The 24,666-nt window shown below is 34.1% G+C and overlaps 1 protein-coding gene across 3 annotated transcripts; it reads right to left on the bottom strand.

Moving 5' to 3' along the window:
• Nucleotides 1-165: 165 nt before the first annotated feature.
• LOC134531807 (circadian clock-controlled protein daywake-like) lies at nt 166-23,206 on the bottom strand. 3 transcript variants are annotated; one of them, XM_063367754.1, is made up of 7 exons: nt 21,279-23,206; nt 14,439-14,531; nt 12,195-12,351; nt 5,890-6,023; nt 5,102-5,254; nt 812-1,014; nt 171-680 (listed from the first exon to the last, which is right to left on the bottom strand). In XM_063367754.1, the coding sequence occupies exons 1-6, from the start codon at nt 21,463-21,465 to the stop codon at nt 857-859; spliced, it is 882 nt and encodes a 293-aa protein (XP_063223824.1). In that variant the 5' UTR covers nt 21,466-23,206; the 3' UTR covers nt 171-680; nt 812-856. The 3 variants fall into 3 exon arrangements, with proteins under 3 accessions (XP_063223823.1, XP_063223822.1, XP_063223824.1); XM_063367753.1 differs by having other exon boundaries at nt 166-1,014; XM_063367752.1 differs by having other exon boundaries at nt 166-1,014; nt 5,098-5,254.
• Nucleotides 23,207-24,666: the final 1,460 nt, after the last annotated feature.

Consider the following 24,666-nt stretch of genomic DNA (forward strand, 5'->3'; position numbering starts at 1 on the left):
TTATTTTATGTGTAACATCTTAGCACTCGGTATATGGCATTTGGTAGGAGTAATTTTGTGAATGAAATGGAAGACGAATGGAAAGGAAATACGTAACAATCGTGCTGCCACCTGTGCAGCCATTTTATAGAGGGGGTATGAGGGGAGAGATAAATTAAAATAAAGTTATCTACCAAAAGATATAGTTTATTTTAATACTAAGGTACACAAATCTTACAAATAAATCTGGAGGTCTTCCTCGAAAAATAAATATCGACATTTGAATTTAAAGGTAATAATACACATACACCATTTCATCTTTAAATAATTCAGGTAGGAACTGAAGCACAGTTAGCATAATAAAAAAATGTGTTTAGTTATTATTACTATGGCTATTATATAAATTCAATGTACATGATTACTAATCAATTAGGTATAAAAACTTTTATAGGAGGGAACCCTTACATCAACAATAAATTTAATAAAAACAAAGAAATACATTTTATATCAATTGTAAACAATGATTCATATGGTATATTTTCAAAATATCTATACATATTATAGTGACAACTGTTATAAAGGAATATATTAAAAATGTAGTGGTCAAGAAAATTATTTAATTAATTTTGCTGTTGTTATTCATCCACAATTTTTATTTGACCAACAATGTATTAGTTAACGATGTGAGGTTGGATTTAAACCTCCAATGCACAAGATAAAACAAACTTCATCAGCGTGTTAGTGCTACGATAGTTCCTTTACCACACAGTCATGGCACAAAACACTACAATGAAGTAGGATCTATATCGTGCATTGGATGTTTAAATGAAACCTCACATCATTAACTATTGTATTGTTCATTAAGTCCACGTGGTGCTCACACCTTCTCGGGGAATATCTTGTCGTAGGACACGAGCTTCAACACGGTGGTGACTATCTGCTTGATCACCACACCGACCGCCTCCGACAGGTAAGGCCCCATCTCCTCGTTGAGCACGTCCCAGTTGGCGTTCAGGAAGCTGTTGGTGAACTGGCCTGCGAACAAGCAGTCGCGCCAATTCACGGGAAGCGCAAAAGCCCAACCCACACGATTCCGCGTTAAAATTAAACCACAGGTATGCTGGTAAGAACAATTTATTGGCACCGCCTAGTGCGAAAACAAATATTACATTTATCATACACCTGTCGCAGGCAAGACTGGTGCGCTCAACTCAACCTGCAAACGGGAACTGCGGATTGTATCTTCGCAGACCTGGAACCTCCCCACTCCCCCAGTTTGAGGGAGGGGATGGCGGTGGTTATAATCCCCTCGGCAGCCGGACTAACGGAACTCCCGAAGGGTGCGCCACATTCTTCGCCCAGGGGTGTACACACAGAGACTTGGCAGCTCCTGCTGATCGCCACACTGTAGATTTAGCGTGGCAGATGTGGTGGCGATGTACCGCCACACCATGGGTGTAAAAGTGGGCATAAAGGTTTGTATAGAAAAAGAGAAGAAATAATTCGTTACTCCATACACACGATACTTAGACCGCTAACAGAGAACCAGCCAAGGCAGTTGCCGACCAAAGCAAGCATATCGGGCTAGTCTTAACACGTTTCTGTCCATTTAACCAAATACTGAAAATATATAAAAATTGCAGCAGTTTATTTTTGATTTTTGTAACCTGGTGAATGATTTTTGATCATTTGTCTTCTATACTCACTTCCAAAAATGGTAACAAAGATTTTTAGTATTTCAGAATAAATACAGAGTATTTTTGAAAGTAACGAGATAGAATTTATCTTGGTAAGTTAAAATTATATGGATACAAGGGAATTTGGGTTTGCTTTGATGTAGTTTATTTATGATATTTTTATAATATTTCATTTATCAGAAACTCATATAGCTAATTGATAGTATTAATTGTGCTACTTTCTTTTTAATATTTCAAAATACTACCGATTCACACATGTAAAATATGTTAATTGATTACTTACTATACTACTATTAACAATTGTAACTAACAATTTTTTTTACAACGTGAGACAAAGAAAAACAGTTCAAGACAGTAGTTGTTCCCATGATAAACATTAATCTAAAATGAAGGAAAACCAACTCGCATTTTCATGTAGGCTAACAGTGTAGTGTTTCTATGAAGGGCTTGTGTATTCATTAATAATACATGGCCATTCATTTCCTAATAAACGTAGGTGTTTAAATTAGAGAATGGTTTTAACTACTTCTAAACATATATTTTAATATATTTTTAAGTAAACGTTAATGATATAGGCTTACCTAGTATGAAATAGTAAAACCAATGGATTGAGCAATGTAATTAACAATTATATAGAAAATATATAAGAAAAATAAACATAACAATGCATGTTTGCTTAAAGCGCATTTTATAAGCCAATAATCTGTTATAAATTAAAGAAGAAAAATTGAGTGACTTGGTTTGGACCACTTTCAACCACGCGCTCTGACATTGCGCTATCAAGATAATTGTAGTTTTGTAAGGAGACTATGTATTATTTAAATTAAAATGTAGTTTTTTTACGTATTTTAATACTTGTGATTACTAATTTCTATGACTATTTTATTTTACCAAATATATTCCAGGGTAATTTCAATAACATTAAGTTTCATTAACACAACAATATGTTAAGTATGTCGCCTAATGTTTACGAAAGTGACAAATGGGTTTATGTTGTTACACGAGGGTCCGCCATTTTGACGACTTTGGCTTGTGGGTATAGCAGCAAAATAAAACACGTTTTATTACGGCTTTGGCTAATACTTCGAGTATGAAAACTTTTAAACCCAGAGCCAGACCCCGTGAAAGGGTGCTGAAATGCACCTACACAAGAGCAGGCGCGCTAATGGAAAATAGATATGATAACTGTTAAGGAAATGGGTATCGTGTGGGGCTGGCCTTAGACGTACGCACACGCGGGGGGAACTCGGACGAAATTTAACAGCTATACGTAGGGACCGGAAAAATTCGCGGGTTCAATGACCTGCAGGATGAACTCCATAGTTCTACGTACACTCTGTCAAATGCCACCCACTCATTGGCTGCTGTCTTGTGAGACGTCCCAACGTAGCAGCCTGTGATTTGATAAAGCTTTGGTTGGGTGTTTCTCATTGGCCCAGAGTCATTCAGGTGAGTTGTAAGCCAATAGCCGAGGCAGCACTGAGGTATAACTATTTGTATTTTAGCCTATCGTGAAATGAATTCACGAATTTTTTCGGTCTCTAGCGATACGATATCCCCTACCTGCCACTACCTATAGTTAGAGACCCCGAAAATTTGCGGATTCATTTGGGGTCAGGCTAAAATCCACAGTCGTTTGTATACTCTACCAACACGTGCTTTCCTATTTGGTTGATTTCCTACTGCAGATACTTAGGGGTAGAGACCGGAAAGATTCGCGGATTCATTTCGCGGTAGGCTACACTCCAAACTAGTTCACCTTTATTCTGAGTCAGTGATTGGACCACCGTTTACTTGAAGAACTCTAAGCCAGTGAAAAACCTTCAGCAAAAGAAGTACCTATCAAATCACAAGCATCTCACGTAACACGTGTCACGAGTCATTATCCAATGAGCTGGCGCAATTTGTCCTAGTACATAGAGGATCGTGTAGTTTATCCTAGAGGTCACTGAACCCGCGAATTTTTCCGGTCTCTACTTAGGGTCTTGCATTTTTCGCGAAAAGATTTCAAGACCAGATGTGTTCTATAACACGGTACATCATCAGTGTTTCGTGAGTGTTTTAGTTTCTTCCAGACACGTGTATTCTGCAGTCACACAAATCACAGCCATTCAGTGCTTAAGCAAACGCGTTCTGAATGGCCTGGCCAAATAAGGCGCTTTATTCTTTCGCAGACGGCCGCCAATCACAAGGAAAAACCGCTAGAGCGGGCGTAACGTATTGCAGTCTAATGTTTGTTAACATTTTTTTTTTCCGCGAAAAATGCTTGCCCCTACGAGGTACTGTTTGAGTGGGTCTATGTGATTCGGCCTCTGTACTGCTGGCTGGTGGTTGACTGTCCCACAGTCGTAGAAGGTAATGACGACAGATTTTTTGTCAAAAAAAATATTCAATACTTGTTTTAATTCCACTTATCGACCCAGAAGAATCCGTGAAATTTCCGAGTATGTTTATGTAGTGTCACTCACTCTTAGTTTTCAGTACATAGTAAATGGCACCCACTGTTTCCGGATTGATGCTATCAATCAGACTTGCTAACATTGAAAATCTTATTTTGATAACTATCATTAGTTACAATAATTTTTACTATTTTATTAATAATTTTACATTTTTAAATTATTTTTTTAAAGTGAGAAATTAGTGAATATTGACTATTATTGCAGTGGAAGTAACTGTTGACAGGGAAAAAAATATCTGTGCTAAGCCCCAATTGCAGAAAAATATATTTAAATACGTATCAAATTATATAAAACAATTGTTGACAGCAATGGTTCAAACCAAGATGGCGTACAATATCAAGTAAGATTGCGTTTTTGTTACTGTATATGAAGTGAGTGAATGAGAATAGTAATACAAAGTTTAAATATCGAGAATTTTCTACAGTTCCTTATACGGCTATTTCATCAAACCAAAAGTAAAAAGCTCTAAGAAAACGTGAGTTTTAGAATCGTTTTAAATTAAATAAACTTAACAATTATTACAAGTATTTTGTCTTTGGGATTGCATGCCACAAATTGAAAAAAAGGCTAAGATGCACGTGAATACCTACATTGGTGTGATTTTATGCAAACTTCTCGTAAAATCCTCAAAGTGCTTTCAAACGCTAAGAAAACGTCCAAAGAAATAATAATTACTGTAAAGAGAATTATTGTCACTGAGCTGAGAATTAAAATTCTATATTTCCAACTAAGCATTTTTTTTTCACACTGCAAGTAGTTCGAGTGAAGAGTTTCGTATTGCTTAGCACAATTATGTTTCAAAACAAATTGTAAAAAAAAAATCATATCCGTAATTGATATCAAATTAAATATTTTAATAAATACGTACAATTGACTTTAAGGTACTTAGGAAAAGAAGGTGTGTTGTCATTCCTAATCACTGAATAAATTGGTTCGGATAGTAATAATTATCAACGTCACACCAACCTAAGGTTTTGTCCCCATTGAACAAGTTGTCCAGCTGCCAGTTCATGTTCTTGGTTTTGTAGACGAACTTGTGGTCTCCTGGGCTCATGTATTCCAAGCCGTCTTCTCTCCTCACCAGCTTAAAGTCGTTCGTATACGAGAGATCCACATCAGCTGTAGCAAAAAAAAAATGCATAGCATTATGTTGCATACATTAGAAGCCGTATGGATCTTTCAGAGGCAGGCATGTAAAACCCTTACATTTTAGAAACCTCATAAGTTAATGACGTTTAATGAAATACCAAGCGATAAATCTACGCATTTAACAGTTGTAACATAAATTGTATGTAATAAAGTTTCTCTCTGCATATCAAACACTTCTCATACGGATATATGTGAAATAAATTTAGTTTTTTTCTTCAAAAAAGTTGTTAACTGAAAAGAGAATAATATAAATTTTAACTTACTTTTAATTCATGACCTTACACTTCAAAAAACAGATCAGATTATGAAATTAGCTCAAAATCAATGTTCACATTTTGAAGTTTAAATTGAAATATTTAATTATTTTCTTCTGATTTTCAATGCAAATATGTATCTATGGTTAGTTTCTAGATCATAGTTTAGTGAGTTGAATTAAATATTCACATTACAGATATATTCGAAGAAATCGTGAATGCATAAGCACCAAGATAAAAAGAATCCGCGCATTGATATTTACAAGTTTTCATGATATGAGCAGTCATATTTAAAAAAAAAAAAAAACATTCGTGTGTCAACTTTGAAAAATTGTGCAGTTGACAACTTACTCATGTTAATTATCCCGTCTCCATTTCCCAGTATGGGGTTCTTTAAAATTTTCCCTTCTATTTCATACTCGAACACCAGAGCAACATGGGGAGAGTTGCCCGCTATGTCTATCTTCTTATTCTTCAGGTCGAAGCTGTAAAAATAAATGTAAAATTATCTCTTTTACACATTAAATTTTATGTAAGAGCATAGTCATGTATTCCATATCTTTACAAGTCAAACGTTGCTACATTTTGCATACCTTATCACGGATAAGGCATAGTTAGAATTTACAGAGTCGTGAAGAAAATGATATAACGCGTTCAACATTATTTTATATTTATAAAAAAATATCGTACGACAAAAATATTTTTATTTTTATTTAAGTGTGTCAGTTAAGTAAACGGAAGTGAGAAAATAGTTGTATACGCTTTTCAATCTGAGATAATGTGATTTTTATAATCGTTGGTTAAATGACAGATATGCAGATACACATAGCTCTTATTTTTAAAATTATTTAGATTTTTACTGAAAAATAATATAACTCATATGTAGTAGAATTTATAATTCCCAAATGTACGACCATTAACTAAAAAATGCAGTTAGAAATTTTAAAAATATTCACAGTACATCACAGTACATTGTTTGTCGTTAGAAAATAAACTAATTCTTTTTTAAGTTGGATGGTAAAACTATTTATTTAATTTAAATGAAAGAAACTCAAAGATTATCGTATAGTCTAATATTATAAATATTTTTCGAAACTACTGAGAATTATAATTAAATAAAAAATATTGGTTATCTGTAAAGTCGGTTTACGGACGATAGTTTAACGTGACAACGTCATAACAAACCATTGGTGAAATGATTGCATACTTTTATGAATAAAGTTGAATCTTTTTTATTTTAATAATAAAAGAATAAATACTTGAAATTATACTAGTAATCAGATTTTTAAAATGCAAGAATAATTAACCTTTATTGCCGAAATTGTTGTTGTAATAAGCAGTGAAAACCACAGATTAAAATTCGTCGAGAATATTTTACGTTTTTATGTCTTCGAGTCCTCAAAATTATATGCAATTGTGGCCCCGAGCAAGAAATTTTATTTATAATATTTTAATAATAACGCCCCTTGCGATAAACAAAGTAAAATATGTATTAACGAGTGCCTGGTTGCCGCGGCAGTGGTTGGATAGCACGATTCGTTCGGTTCGCGTCCGTCACCGTAGATGACAGCACCGTAGGGGAATAATATTATTTCGTTTTTATAACAAATACGCATCCCAAATACACCAAACTTATTTATAATGTGTTATAATATATATTTTTTAAACATTGTGCAAAATATCCCGGGTGTAATTTGAATTATTATGTGTAACTGTAAAACACCATTGTTCGTCCAAAGAAAACGTATTTGAAAATTCAACATTACTTTTAAATAACCGCATCGATTGTGCTGAAAATCGGTGGACGATCGTTAAATTACATAATATTAATAATTCAAACGACGAAAACATGATTGAAAAGTCAAATCGATGGTTGTTCCAATCGAGTGGAAGAGAGCTGCGGCGCAAGCGTACAATGAGCGTAACAGGACACATCGTAGTGGGACAATGTACGTTACGCGACACTTTTTCGTGCGTGCAGCCGGCGTTCATCGATTTGGTGCAGCCGGCATTAATCTATTTATTAGACGCTGTCACGTCAAAAAGTAACTAAAATTTTTGTAAAAAAATATGCAACAAAGCTAATTTTAACAGTAAAAATAGTTCCATAAATCCATTAAATAGTGTTAACATTTAAAATCCGTTTTATTACAGTATCCACTACTTGTCGTACCTTCCCGCCTTTTTGCATGTTGTAAGTGTTCATAATATGTTTTCACCCTCTCCTTGAATTAATTTCGTTCCGTTTAAACACATAAAGAGGTAACTGGATATTTAAGAATGCATCAACCAATGATGTTACAGTGAAATTTAAAAAAAAAAAACATTAACTTATTTAAATATCCAGGATTGTAAATCACGCATATTTTGATTAAAAACAAACCGATTTAGATATTAGCTATGGCTAATTAATTTCGTGTATGTATCTAACGTAAAGTCATTCATATGGACTCGCAGCACTTTCATAAAATGTCGTTTAAGAAAAGAAGAAAAGTTGGAGTTATTTTTTCAAACAAAAAATCATTAAACATATATTATGACTGAAGGAGCCCAGCCTTGGAGGAGCTGGTTAATGGACGCGATAGCAGGCCAACCAGGCCTGGGTAGCTTCTCCCACGCGGGACTGCCGCCCCCTTTTATCACTTCTTTCCTTTTTACTTTTTGGGAAAGTACAAAGCAATTTCACGACCCCCACGGAGTCCTTTTACGCTTTATCAACACTTAGCCATTTTAAAGTCACACCTCCTAAGGCTGGGTTGGAAATGAATACATTTCATATCTGTTTACGGACGCATGGTGCAACGGACAATGCGAGAAGAGTAGGGTGCCATATATTTTTTTTGCGGTACTTGAGAATTTTTTTTTGAATTTGTCAACCGTATTGGGGCAAGCAATTGTCGAGATATTAAAACGCTCAGACAATTCGTGCTTTAAAAAAAAATTAACGAATTACTTAGAAAAAGTCACTAACGTGACAGAAATAAATTTGGACAGATTGTTTAACTCAAAATTTAAAATTTTACTTAACTCAAATCAATTTATATGCTGAAAAACTGTGTTCAAAACTGCTGGTCAGATGTAACGGGACAGGAAATTCATTTGGTAGCTAATATTGTTATTTACTAGCACTACCAAACAGATGTGAGATACATCACGAAATTTCATTGGCCAAAATTAACAGTTTTACAGTCACCAGTGAGCCATCAACCCCTCTCTTATTTATGTAACCCCGATTCGTGCAATGAATCATCATAAACCAGAAAATAATTTAAGCTTAACAATTCTCTTGTTGTTACTTCTGATTATATAAATGAAAATAAATATTATTAATATTATAAAACCATAATCACATGTAATTTGTAACATGAAAAGAGACGTATGTATTATGATGTAGAAAACAAATCCAAAATTTCTCAATCATCGTACTTCATTCGTGTCACATTTTTTATAATTTCTTTTTGTAAATGAGTGATGGCCACTATCTATTGGTAACGAATATTTAAAAAAAGTTAGATTTTTAATTTTGAATTGAGTATTATATTAATAGCGAACACCAAATATAAACTTATTCACGAATATTGAAAAAATAATTTCAAATATTCCCAGAGGCCCCTACCAAAAAAAAATTATTTATTTTTATGTGACACTATTTATAACTGTCGGTATATATGTATATAATTTTATTGGTGGATTGTGAGATCAAGTGTGCAACCACTTATTTGGGAGGAAAACGATGTAACTCTTCAACTTTTATTCTGGTAGAGCCTCTACATACTGCGAGAGGATTTCGAACATTTATTATCATAATTTCTAGTATCGACTTGTTTCCTTCCCATGCGGGAATTTCCGGCTTCCATGATTACGGACTTACCCGAAGGAGTTCAAACATATTTAAAAGTAACCCAAAATTTAATTCTATAAAGATAAAGATTTATTAAGATCGTATTATTCAAACTTACAATTAACTATTTAGTAACTGACTTTACACAAGACAAATTATTGCAGACTTAACAAAGTTTAAGCAAACGAGTTACTATGACTTATAATGACCTTACTAATCTGAGGGAGTGTCAGAAACTTCTATTCCATCTTAGCATACTTAAACTTACTTGATACACGGGTTCACGACTTTAAAAGTTAATCTCCTCATTAAGTGCTACATCAATCTGGTTTATTTTTCATGAATTCGGAGAACTTCACTATCGTACCTTAGAGCTGCTCGATCGACTAAGTGAAATAAAGAAAGTTACGTATCTTGACTTCTCTTCTTTTAATCTAATCGTAACCGCAGAGTGATCCTAAACCACAACATTTTCAACTGGGGGAATTGTTTCCACCGACGAGTGGCAAGTGTGTTGAGAAAAATGGTTAAATCCAAGATGGCGTCATTCAGTTACCTCTCATTATAATAAAAATTGAAATATCTTCCGATTATTCTCTTTATGAAATAAAACAAAAAATATATCTCCTAATCCTCATTCCAAATATTCCTTTACAGAATGTAAATTTTAAGTTACATGTTAAATATTATTCACTCCATTAATAAGCTATGTCTAAAACGTTTTGTGCTCTATGGCATATGTTTGACAACAGAGCACAAAATAAAAAACAGCGCCGATGGCATAAATCGTGCACTGGAAAGAGAGAGCGAATGTCCATTAAAATGTACACTACAAACTTAGGATGAGACACGCTGTATAAAGCCATTTGATAAATAAAAAGCCACAACAATCAACATATGCCAGACATTTTACTTGAAGTAAATAACATGTATCATATATATGTTGACACTGTTTGCAGGAAAATGAAATTTCCAATTGCTATAAACTGCAATACGTGTATGAATGACCTAAAAACAAAAATGAAGATACTTAAATTGAAAAAAAAATAGCTAATGTTCACTTCGTTTCCCAAACTGTTAAGGCATTTTATCCCGTACTTTGCAATATTTCTGTTTAATTTAGACGATGACGTGCGTAGATTTCTTAATTTTGTTTTATTTTACAAGAGCGAATATGAAGTTTGTCTTTGTCTTTCCTTGTTGCGTGCTTGCTAAAGAATTGTGGGGGGGGGGGGGAGGGGGGAACGTTATTATAGGTGCCAACATTATGCACATACCCACAACACTGGTTTAAGTAGATATTGCAAGGTTTTCTTTAATTTTCTATAATTTTTAAATTTACTTTTATAGTTCCATATATATTTCTCTCTAATTTTAATATATGTATTTAGGATAGATTTCTCTCGATTACGTGAAGTGAGAGAAAAACGTTTCTCTGTATCAAAATTATTTTCTAATCATATTCATATTCGTGAGAAATTTGATATTATATTCTAAATTCTATTTGAAAATAAAAACAGACAAAAGTCAAGATTTATAAATTTTTTCCCCTTCAGAATGACTACTACTGCAATTATACTGTCAATATAAAACTTGTTTCGGTCTTTGATAATTAACAAATTGTAAAGTTAAAAAAAATTATAATTAAAAATGTACAAAAAAGATCTTTAATCTCAACAAGGTGGCTATTACCAATATGGCAACATTGGATGCCATTTACTTTGGACGGCAAACTATGAGTGAAACACAATAGCCAGTTAGCGAGAATTTTATTTTCAGTGATTCTACAGAAAGAACAAAGAACAACTCAACAACTCCTAAAGAACAACTCAGAAACTTAAATAATACTATATTATTTTGGAAATAGTTAAAAAGTTATAAATCTACATAAAACAATAAATCCTGCTGAATTGGTTGAAGTGTCCATCTTAATTTTACCATTTTTTTTAGACATATATACTTATTAAATTATTCTTTTTCCTAGCATATTATTAATATTTTACATGTACTTGAATTTGTTATTTTACTGTCATACATTACAAATTTTATCTCAGAAATGTTGCCAATTGTATGCAACATGAGAAAATGTATTTAAAGCAATGGAATTATACTGTATGGCACTCACGTGGCTTAGGAGTGCCAACTGACAGATTAAGGTTGTGCTCGGATTCACTGTAAGTATGAATTTAATCTTACTTTTCCCCGGAAGTGATATCATGAAGGTTATAAAAACTTTGAGGGAAGTATCCAGGTATAGGATTTAACGAATCTGTATACTTTCAGGAAAATAAATATCATTTCGAAAAAAAAGCATCTTCTGTATTTTAAGAATCAAACAATTCGTTAAAATTATTTTTTCGTTATTTACCAATATTATTAATTTATATGAATAAAAATGTTTATAGATTAATGGGAAAGTGCAAACAATTGCAAGCACATGTAAAACACGATCTTAATTTACGAAACGATGGTTTAAAAAATTAAATAATATGCTATCGTTTCGTGTGTTTTTAATAGGGTCTTAACATTTCTACCTTAATTATCTTTATTTGTCTAGAAATAATTAAATAGTAATAATTTGTATAGATGGCTTATACCGTTTATGGAGGCCTAAAAATATACACGATCGAACTGCTCTAGGGTAATCTACCTACTCTGATTCGATCACGATTTAAAACACTGCACTTATCGCACACGAGAATCGAACTGAAAGCTTCTACGCCGATCCAAGAACATCGAACATTACTTCAACTGAGGACATAATAAGTTGTTCCATGTCTAAAGGCCAATCATTTATTTATTTATTTTCACATACCGTGCTTTTTTCAGCTCGAAGCGGTCCAGTCCAAATATCTTGAGACGGCGCATGGTTATGTCGATACCAGTAGTCTTGTTGTCCTTCGCCACGTCTTCTAGCTTCAACTCTATGATCTCCATGGGGTCGAGCACCGGGCTCGAGTACTTCGGATCTCCTGGAACGCTCAACAACTCAACAACAACAACTCGGCAGTTCTGCAGTGCAAAGAACAAGAAAAAAAAAATCAGTCATATCCATGGATAGAGACAGGAAATATTACCGGATTCATTTCGCGATACCTGTATTAGCTGGACCGATCACTATACCATTAACTGACCGTAATATAAATACATCATGCTTTGATTTATCAGGAGACGGATATCCTATTTTATACCAAAAATTATTCTGATTCTTTGGTCATCCAGAGGTATTAATTCTAATTTTACCCGGATTTTGTATAATTTCAAATATTTCACATGAAAGGGGTAAATAAAGAAGTATTTGGTAATTTAGGAACAATCTTCTCAATAGCTGCTATTGGTTTGTTAGGATTTGTAGTTTGAGCCCATCATTTATTTACAGTAGGAATAGATATAGACACCCTAGCATACTTTACTTCAGCAAATATAATTATTGCAATACCAACAGGAATCAAAGTATTTAGTTGACCAGCAACAAAATGTGAATACAAATTGACATTCAGCCGATCATGTGTTTGAGCTATTAGTTTTGTATTGTTATTCGCTTAAGGAGGTTTAACAGGGATTTTACTATCTGATTCGACTATTGATACTGCTCTACATGATACTTATTAAGTAATTAGTAGCACACTTCCAATATGTATTATCAATAGGAGCAATAATGCTGTATTAGAAGGTTTCATTCAATGCTTTCCTTTATCTACAGGATTGTCTGGAGGATACTGGGCCAATGAAAGAACATCAACCAAAGAAGCATTGAATCACAGGCCACCCAGTCAAGACGTCTCACAAGTCAAAAGCCAATGAGAAGGCGGCATTTTCCCGATTAAGCATAGGATCGCGGAAGCTGGCCTATAGGTCATGGAACCAGCAAATGTTTCCAGGTCCTATCCATGGACCATTCGAGCAGGGAGTTCGCTCCATTTTATATCGACTATGCAATCATTAACGTGCTGTATGGATATTAGATCTCCTTATAGCTTAATATAATTAAGAAATTACGTATCACGTGCGTTCTTGCTGTACCAAATTCCTTGAAAGGAGCATACATTATGTACAGAGTGAATTTAAATTCAACCGATAAATTTCGTCTGCAGGTTTGCCATAAAATAAGTTGAAAAATCTTATACATGACCTATTGTCTTAAGTGCTTCCAAAGACGTGAATACGTCTTTGAAGTTGCGGCTGAACAAAATTTTTGTTGTAAATAATAGAAAACTGTTTAAGAAAGAACACCAAACGTCTGAGTGGTATGCAACTAAATTAAGTTATACATGGATCGCGAATTTTGTCGCTGTAGCAAAATTATTTCATTGATTTAATTGGAGATAACCCTTTTCATTTTCGTGTCGTGTAACACCCACCTTTCTAATTATTTCAATAAAAACATTTTGCTACATTGATAAAATTCGCGGCGATTGTAAAAATTAAATCAATAAAAACATAATCCAGATGGTCAGTGTTATAACTGAAATACTTTAATTATTATTTACAATAAAAATGTTGTTCGTTTATTCTTTGGACGATTTTTCAGTTGTTCTAGTCATATAAGATAAATAATCTAATTTAAAATTAAATATGGTTTTCAACTGCGCAGGTATATTTTTAGTAGGTAAATGGTCGAGGGTAAATTAATATGAAAACAACTATAGACTTTAACAATGATGTAATTGTGAATAAATAAACATAGTATGCTGATAAAAAAAATAATTTAACGTTTATTCCGAGTGTTATTTCACATATAATTCCAAGTGTGTTATTTTACAAAAACGTTTAATGAATTAAAATGTTCTCTTGTAATTTTACCGAAACATGAAGCCCAACTTGGTTTTTCTATAAAATGCATGTAAGATTAGAAAAAAAAATATTTTTCTTTAAATAACATTGCAAAAAGGAAAAATAATTTATTTTTCGTGTATGTATTGGAAATTAATATACTCAAAAGTAAATTGAAATATGGTGACACATAGGAATGAAAACAGGTGTAAGCTACTATACGACGGCATTTGAATTCTGACCACTAAAACTCTCAATAATAAAGTAAATAAATAAATATATTCACCTTTTAAAAGATATGGAATCGCCCATTTCCCGTGTTCCAAAGTGCAGTTGTCCAGGTTCGGATCATTTCTGGAGCAAGGCTTCATGTAGGAAGCTGCAAAAAAAAAAGACATAGTTATCAGTAAGCGAGGATAATCTTTGCTTTTGCGAATGTATTGAATAAATAATTTGATTGCAATTACTAAACGTTAAGTTTTGAGAATGATTTTAAAAATAGATTTTAGACTGAATAGCTTTATTTAAGCATTCGATTATTAATCTCATTGCCCATCTGCGTTCCACAATGAAATAATGAAAGCAGGGCATTGCATTGGCATAGGAGTGATGGGGTGGATACATTCATTTCCTAAATCTTAAAAAATTCTATAAAATTCTATCATTTCCAAAAACAAAATGAAAGAAATTGATTGCAAACGAGCGGGTAAATATGTTCTATGCCGCCCCCCCCCCCTCACCCGGCTCCATCATTTTGCAATGCAATTCTGAGAACGCTCTTGAATGCAATGAATGAATGCAAAAAACCACCATATGCTTCTAAATATATTTATATTATAATCAAAATAGAAGCCTGAGGACCACGTTATATTTCAGTCCCATTTTGAATGAAGAGGGTTATGCGATAGTTATCAAACTATTTCGAAGGATATCAGTCGTAAATCAACAAAACTGGGTTTTTATGCAAACTTAAAAATTTGAAATTTTTAGCTAAGGGAAATTACTTATTTATTTACAAACCATATCTTTAAAATAAAATTCTACAACAAAGGATATTTACATGATTGATTGTAAGTCGTATTGCACACGATTTCATTCTCTCAGTTCATGCTATGATTGGAGTATAAATTGATATTTAAGATTTTCGAAAATATTTGGTGAATAGCACTCACTGTAGTTGTAAACACCATTGATAAACTTTTAACCATAATTGTGTTAGTGAATAAATTTTAAATTTAAATTCTAAATATGTATGCAAAATTACAGGTAAAAATCCTAACGAAACAAACACTATATGGCGGATCCAGGAATTTATTTTGCGAGAGGGTTTGAAAAATAAATGATTGTTGTATTCAAAAGAAAAATATTTTTGCACAATAAGTGGTTTAGGCAGTTACATTTATCATCCAGAACAATCATAAATAATTTTGGTTTACTCCATGTGTTGGCATGTTAATATAATATTTTACATTTTATCGCCATTATGCTTATCAAGGGATTTTTCTAAATTTTTTAACTCGATACATCCTTTGCAATAATTATTCTGCCACAAATAGTTTCAACAGATGTCCACTTAGTGCAATGCCATGGGTGTACAAATTAGTGTAAGTGATTATCATTACGAATATTTGCGCGTTTAAGTGAACGTGACTGAAGAAGAAATGCAATTTGAGGTATTGAGTTAAAATTTTAGAAATATACCTTAAATAAAAGTTAAGATGAAAGAAAAAAAGAATTAGAATGGCGTGTGGGAACGAGTAATAAGAGCGCAACTCGAATCACCCAAATATAAGATACTGTCTTTATCGAGTTGTATATATTTTTCAAACCTTCAAGTGGTTGTGGAGGGGATGTATATCCTCCGTATCCTCTGCCTATATCTAAGTGATAACAGATAGAGTTACGATTAAACTTAATAAGAACACATTTGTATATTTGTATATTTCATCAATAGGCTTGCTTAGCCTGAAGACTTGAAGTGTCATTTAACCTCGTGCGTAAACACTTATTCACTTTCCTTAACAACTTATATCTAATCATCAAGATTGTGTTGTTTCGAACATAGCTTTAAACTTCATGGAAGGTTAAAAATTTGTACGAAAATATTGTAGTGGGGTGCAAATTGTTTAACATTGTGGACTGCGAAACTTACAAACCTTTAATTTTTTATACAGTTGTTGTTTAATTAACCATATCCTGGGTACACGCACGTTTTCAGTATCAACTTAAGAATCATTGATAAATGCATGCCTGATCTGTAAGACGTGGTACATGCTGCACAGAACGTACAGGTTTAATCACTGGAGCATACAGTTCACAGGGATGAGAGCCACACACGAATATATCCGAAGTTGTCCGAAGTTGTCCGAAGTTTGTCGATCGCTCGTGAATAAACTCCACATTGCAAGGACGTACATATTTTACAGTCATTAAGTATTTTTAATAACACTAACCTCAACGAACCAACATTTCATTTTAGTAACGACAACCTAAGGTAACCTAACATATCCCACCTTCCCCCAAAAAATAAAGAATTATTATTTATTACAATGACTGAAACTATCCTAACCCTTTACTTCGGTAAAATTTTTAACAGTTCGTATTGTGATTGTGGCTCTAATCTCGGTGAACTATAGCAAATATTGTAGAACAGAGTAAAAGAACCTCAGGCCTGTTAACATGGGCGAGTCGTGAGACGCGCTACTACAACGCTCCTACCGGCGTGAGATGTAAGCATACGCAAAAAATCATTATTCGTGTACGTTTTAACAGGTGACTTAGGTACGGTTTTTTCTCTAAATTCTGAAAGGAAAAAATTTTTTTGTATAGAAAATAATTTTGATATGTATTTTTCGTATTACTCCAAAGTTCTGAAATAAATTTTTCATGCTTAAAATTTTGGTCAGCAAAATAAACTTAATTTTACATCTCTTACCTACGTAACTGATGGATACGGGCACCCCGACTTTAGAAAATATAGTACAATAAATGTCACTAACATAACCTAACCTAACATAACATTACCACACCTCCTCACAATTTTACTGCATTTGTTAATAATCCATTTACGCAAAATAGCAATTAAAGTGAAATAAACATAAAGATTTCGTACTATTGATTACAACGCTAGGTACGGTTTTATGGCGCTAGGATCGTTTAGCATCACTTTGCCTCGCAGATTTTCGACGACTCTCCTATTTTAACCTAGTAGGTATAGTATAATATTTGCCGTCATTCCGCTATTCGCCGCGAGCTGCGCTAAGCGGACTGGTCAAGCCAAGGAAAAGTAAGGAAGTTGCCAGACATATCTTTAAAACGTAGTTCGTGGATAGCCTACAGCAAAATACTGTCGTCGAAAATCGGCGAGACAAGTGATCCCAAGTGATTCTGGTGGCATGAGCTGCATCTAGCGATGTAAACAGTATCGTTAGTACGAGAATTTTGGTTTTATTATCACTTTAATTGCTTTTTAGTGCGTAAATGAGTTATTTACTTATGTATTATAATTTAGATAAAATTAGTCCATGGAGTGGGTGTCTGTTCTGAAGTTGAAGTAAACTGGTTACCATTATCCAGCAAACACACTGTACCTTTTTAAAGGCTAATATGCCATCAATTCGTGTGTTATTTATTTTATAAATTTAAACATAAGAGAATTTAAGAATTGTTTAACTAAATATAAATTGTGTTGCGTCTTCTTAGTTGAAAAGCAAACTTACATGATTGGAATCACAATTTTAGTGTTTAAAAGAACCAATTTCATGTCAACGTAAGGACTAAAGTCCTGAAAAAGTTAAGTATTCTGGTAGGATAGTAATATTCTATGGTGAAATCTATTTTATGGAGAAAAAAACCTGAAAATAGTATGTTTTACAATTATAATTCTTTGACCAGCTCATCAAACCTAATCTAACAAACCTTTCAAATAATTTTTACAGTATTTAAAATGTAATTAACTTAACCAATTTTTGTAAATTTACGGAGTTTGCATTCAGCCTTGATACGAGAGCACTAAATCTTCTTTTTACCCGACAAGATGTAAATAATTAAGTGATAATTTTTCATAAAAATGTTATAAATGTCACGAACGTTTACACATTGACGCGAAACGTGCAGCGGGATAAAATTTTGTTAATATTTAAGTATGCCAAGCTTCCAACGTTTTCATTCCTAACTAGCAGTCCGATCGTGATATGTCTACAACAATGCTATAATGGCCTAACTTGATAGTTTTAGGAGAAATCAAAGACATACTACCTATTGTAACATGGTGAAACTTTAGGAAAAGTTTTATTTAGTTTTTTGATAGTTCTTTTCAATTTTTTTCGGGTGTTGAAAATTAAAAATTTCAACTTTTTCGGAATTTTCCCGTCGTTTACGAGACGAAAAATATCGTGAAAATTTCGAATTTCTAGCTCGTCTGAAAGTGAATTAGAATTTGTATGGATGAGTGAGTGAGTCAGTGAATCGCACATCGAGGTTTGTGTATGTGTATATACATACATACATATATGTGTGTATTTTTAAGTGTGTTTTTTTATAAGTGAGGTTATGTTCCAGTATGTAAAATTTATTCGCATAAAATATATTATATTATTTAATTAATTGGAAGAAACATTCAGCATATTTATTGAACATTATTAATTAAGATACATCGTCCGTTATTTTACTAAATTAAATAATTAATATTATACGCTTGTTTATATTTAAATTGAAAACTGAGTGTTTATTTAATTTTTTTAATTTGAGCGAATTTATAATATCACTACAGATATAAGTTAACTGCACGGAAAATTAGTATGAGTTTTTTTTTTCCACGACGCCAAGCGAGTGTGACTCGTAGCGCGCGTACGCAAGGATGCTTAGTGTGAATGTGTGTGTAGACAGTCGGGGTCAAACCCAGATTTTTCGATGGCAATTGGGGAACGTGGCAGACGTTGCCGTCGCCTGTGGGTTTTCTCGGGATTCTCCCGTTTCCCTCTCCAATTCATTCCGTCGCTTCTCTACATCACATCTCTTCTCACTTCACGTGCTCTCCAGAACAGCAGGTCAGTCCCTCCGGTGGGGCAGCCGGCTCCTGTGAGAGCCATCCATGCAGACCCTGCCTCATGAGGGAAACTACATGTCGATTTTCATTTGTTTCATCTGCACAATAAAAGTTACACTGATCATAACTGTAAATGTGATCTGGAAAGAATTCCATAAATTGTAAGGTTGCCAATGTAATTTACTAGCAATACAATTGTAATTTTTATCCCACTATCGGGGTGAACACAAGTTCGGGTATTTGGTCACCTCCCCACCTCCCAAATCAACCCCTTCCACCTCTCTCGAAAGAGCCTGCCGTTGCGTCCGCCACTACCATGTAAATATTTTGTTGAGGGAACAGAAATAGTCATGTAAAATTATAGATATTTGTACATTTGTACATTTACACGAAAACAACTGTCAAAAAAAAAATGTTCGCATTAATAGTGCGTTCGGATTTTTAAGTTTTGTGCTGTCTCTGTACCTGCATAAAGTTGAAGTTATTTTTAAACCGTTTCCTGAATAAACATATTTTCAATATTAACTGCGCACATGAATAAGCATAATAAAAGAAAAAGTCAAAAATTCGAAAATTTGATTATCTTTTCACGGATTAAAAAAGGTTATGCTTGAAAGGCATTAAAATTTTTTTCGCCAATATTTGTAAGAATTACCCAGTATTATCTCGAACAACGTATTTTATATATGCAAAAATAACTATAGTCATGTGTTGTTCAGTGTTATAACATATTTCTTTGAATTACTAACTATTTATTGGAAACTGGTTTGAGGAAGTATCTGTAAAAGTGCAGTAATTTTAGAAGTTTTACATATTTAGGCGCGTTATGGAAAAATGACGATAGTGAATGCTTACAATGAGCGCGCATCATGCAACGAAATTATCACAGGAAAAAATGGCTACATACCAATAAAAATAATATATGTGCTTTTAAATCTTATACTTACGAGATTGATATTTAATACTGATTCATATCATTAAAAACACATTTATTTATTGAATATTTTCATCCCGGTGAACTGTAGCAAATATCGTAGAAGACAGTAAAAAAAACGTAAAAGAAAATAAATTTTAGATATTGTGTATATGAACTTTTCAAGAGTATTATTTTTTAAGTGTGTTTTTTTATAAGTGAGGTTATGTTCCCGTATGTATAATTTATTTGCATAAAAATATATTACATTATTATTTAATTAATAAATTGGAATAATCATTCAGAATATTATTATTGAACATCATTAATTAAGGTACATTACCGGTTATTTTACTAAATTATATTATTAATCTTATACGCTTGTTTATATTTAAATTGAATACTGGGTGTTTATTTAATTTTTTTTTAATTTGAGTAAATTTATAATATCACTACAGATATAAGTAAATTGTTATGAGTTTTTTTTCCCCACGACGCCAAGCAGGGCCGCAACTAGAGTCTCTGGCACCCGGGGCATGAATGGATTCATGCGCCCCCCCCCCCCCCCTCATTTTTAGCACATACCACACCAATAAAGCGGAGGGTCCGGGGGCCCTCCCACGGGAAAATGGTGCTATGTATGCATTTTCCATACCTACATGTAACAGTTTATGTGCTACTGTAACTTCCATGCATGAACCCCCCACTACCAATTGTAGTAGGAATTACAATGCAAGCCGGTGATTTCGGCGCCACCACAGCTTATTGTGTATATTTGAACTTTTCAAGAGTATTATTTTTAAGTGTGTTTTTTATAAGTGAGGTTACGTTCCCGTATGTATAATTTATTTGCATAAAAATATATTACTTTATTATTTAATTAATAAATTGTAACAAACATTCAGCATATTTATTGAACATTATTAATAAAGATACTTCATCGGTTATTTTTACTAAATTAAATAATTAATCGTATACGCTTGTTTAAATTTTAATTGAATACCGGGTGTTAATTTAATTTTTTTTTAAATTTGAGTGAATTTATAATATCACTAGAGATATAAGTTAACTGGACGGAAAATTAGTACGAGTTCTTTTTTTTTTTTTTTTTTTCCCCCAACGACGCCAAAGCGAGTGTGACTCGTGGCGCGCGTACGTGAGCTCACCTAGCGGGAGCGAGGACCCGGCCAGAGACAGCGCTCCGGCCAGCAGCAGCAGCAGCAGCAGCAGCGAGGCGCGCAGCATCCCCGTGGACAGCTGCAGTTCAGTTGGTCCGGCGACGACGGGACGGCGAGTGGCCGCGGGCGACCCGCGGCGACCGCTACTTATCCCCTCGGTCGAGGCCCCGTTCATCCTCGTGTGTGTGTGTATGAGAAGGGGGGGAACGGCAAAGTCCTGTTAGAGACGAACACGAATCTGGATTCAAAAAGAAAAGAACTACTCTGGAAGTGGACAGACGTGTTTCCTCGCGAATGGGAGACACGCAAGTGTTGGATTTCCACACCCGCGGGTGAAAAGGTTCCAGCGGGCCGATTACGAACACTCATTTTGTCATAAAAAAAAATTAATTAACACACACAAACAAAGAAAAATATCGTAATTTCGGGAGATTGACGCCGGAGGAAGCTACGTGATATTCTTCGAACTCCCGACTATTTATGACTGATGAAGGCCTCAACCCTATACCTGCCCCCCGCACACGGTGCGCACAGCTTTCAGAAGAAACCCCCCCGCTGCGATTTTGAAAACCGCTCAAGACATACGAGTGGTGTCCGTTTACGAAAAGTCTTGTGACAACACGCCGAGAGCGGTTGGGCTGTTCTGATTCTGTATTTTCTTCCGTCTTTCTTTTGAAACTGTATTTTTTTAATGAGAGTTCAAATGGCTAAAGCACGCGTATTCACAGTTATTCTTAGGCATGAAACGCCTGGAACAGATACTTGAAAGCACACAAAGGCCTTGCATTGCATCTTTCTCTTCATTTCTCCGTCGTGTAATGTTATGTTTACCGCACGACGAGAAGACTGCGCGCGAGTTCAGGTATACCGCGCTAGAAGCACCAGAAAGAATCGCATTTATAATTCCCCCTACCCTTGACTAGTGCTCGAAATAATATCCAGGAAAAAAAATCCTCCATTGAGGAAGTTTTGGTCGCAGACTTACGTTTAAATTGGCGTAGTGGTTGAATTCTTCAAACATTTCTTGTCTCACTAGGACAATAATAATTCGGGTTCATTTCTACGCATTTATTTTCCTTAGGAAGGAAAAATTGGCGCAAGCTGTCTTGTGCTAGGGGGTATCATCGTGGTGCTCTAATAAAACCAGTGCATTCCGCTATACCACTCATTCACGTCGTCCCACCTCGCTGTATTGGAATCGCCTGGCAGGATACCGCTACACTATCGCCAACTCTCAACGTCTGGTACACGCCAGCCCATGAACGTTTAAAAATTCTGGAGAGGGGGCTGATAAAATATCCAACTGCCCCTTTCGAAGTAAAAATTTTTTTTAACTAATCCTTGTGAACTATTATCCAAAAATTGTTGTAAATTTTTACAGAAATAGTGTTCTTCCTTTTGACATCGCGTGTTAAATCGTGCCTGAAGCCAATGTCGTAGGAGCCCAAAAAACAAGGCTAAAAAACGAGTGTGTTGACCGACTTACTGCTCTGTGATTGCATTATTGAAACTGTAGCAGTCCACGGGGTTTGGACCAAGCAATGTGGACATGGCAGACCGCAATGTGGACGAGTCTTTCAATTACTCGTCAGCGATATGTAACATATAAGGTCAGTAACGAGAGAATTTACGTGTTTTCATGATACAAATACACTTATAATACGAATCTCGGGCCTCAGACCCCGAAATTAAAAGTACATTTTTTTAAAATAATGCCAAGGGAAATAAATATACGTAAAGTTGTGTTTTAAAACAACATTTCTGGCCACGAATCACACTAAGTTTCCAAACCCGCTGCTAGAATTCACTGCCGGAGCAGCTACGTCGACTATTGAATTATTCGATTTGCGGAGTGATTTTTAACTACATATATAACGAAACGGCTCCGATAAAGGCTGAAAAGACTTGAAAATATGAATGTGTACTTATGTACGAGAGTAAGAAGTTATAGGCATAACTTCCTATTTTATTTAATACACTGAACTAATTAAAAATTTACTGTAACAAAAATTAATTATTTAAATACTCAGTAGTCAATATTAATATCAACACGAGTATAAAATTAATTATTTGATTTGTTAAAATAATCAAGATAAATTTTAATTAATAATAAATTAAATCAATATCCTAAATGTTAATACCAAATTATTAATTATAAATGTTTATAAAATAATCATGTAATAATTTTAGTAGTATATTTTGGGGGCTCCTGGCACAGGTTCAGGAGCGTGGATTGTGGATTGTGTCCGCCATATTGGATTATGACGTCATGGTGACCGTATTTGGGATTCAGCCATCTTGTTTTTGTTGGCTACAGAGCAGTGCCACCATAATAATTTAATTTTTATACACTAGAGTGCTTCTGTCATCTAGTCGATCGTCATGGCTGCAATATTTAAAATCTGTAATTATGAAAATAATGGAAAAACTTTTTAAAATAATGATTGATGCGATCGTACACAGTGCTTGGTTCGATACTTGATCAATACAAAAAACATAATTACAGGTGAACAATTTGTATAAATAATATTACCATAAAAGTGACATGTTCAAGGGAAAAAACATAAGGTTTTTACAAATAACATTTTTTGACGTATATTCTACTCTACTACGGAACATTTGCATAAGTTAGCAATCTAATAAACATTTAGTTCTGCATTGATTTGAACTGACTAATTTTCAGCTCCAATCGATTTACTGAAGACAGACACCAGCCAGATCCTTTGCTTACATTGTCTTTTTCTTCTCGACAGCGTTTCCGACTGTGTTTAACAGACTGCTTCACATCGTCGGAATTGTAAATGGGAGTATTCTCTGTCTTGAAAGCGCACTTCTTCTCTTCGTCCTTGAGTGGTTATGGTTTGCCATATACACAGCCCAACAAGTTATATTTTAAATGTCCGTATATAACTACTTCATCAGTAAGTTGATTGATAATGTTCTACCTGATATCGTCAAGAAAAGTACAAATGTTTCTTCAACTCACTGAACATATTTAGATAATAGTAGTCTTTCAAAATTCCACGAAATGCATGTTCGCCAAGTGGAATCCGTTATCATTTACCTGTAATACAACGAGCACAATCTGAGGCTTAGATTCATGTCCAGGACTCATCACATTCGTTTGCTGAACATCTGTTTTTGTGCATGTACGCATACGAGTCATCAAATTAATTCAAGGAGTCAAAATGTCTGCAGATAGGTCATTAGTTGGCACACGGACTTCACTTTTACAGTTTTTCACGTGTTGTCTCAAAATATCAATACGAGTAAACCAAACAGGACACTTATCGCAGCGAAACTTCACACGAGAAGGATTATTCATACATTTACTCCTCTCATGTATTCGTGTACCATGGGCAAATGCAAACGACAT

Source organism: Bacillus rossius, chromosome 5 (genome assembly GCF_032445375.1).
Source record: "Bacillus rossius redtenbacheri isolate Brsri chromosome 5, Brsri_v3, whole genome shotgun sequence".
Taxonomy (NCBI): Eukaryota; Metazoa; Arthropoda; class Insecta; order Phasmatodea; family Bacillidae; genus Bacillus; species Bacillus rossius.

Bases quoted from the DNA above. Each gene is read 5' to 3' on its own strand.
- LOC134531807 (XM_063367752.1), bottom strand. From the start codon at position 21,465: ATGAACGGGGCCTCGACCGAGGGGATAAGTAGCGGTCGCCGCGGGTCG. The intron at 5,255-5,889 runs GTAAGTTGTCAA...TTTTTGCTACAG, and splicing joins AGACGGGATAATTAACATGA to CTGATGTGGATCTCTCGTAT. The intron at 1,015-5,097 runs GTGTGACGTTGA...GCTTGTTCGCAG, and splicing joins GGGGACAAAACCTTAGGTTG to GCCAGTTCACCAACAGCTTC.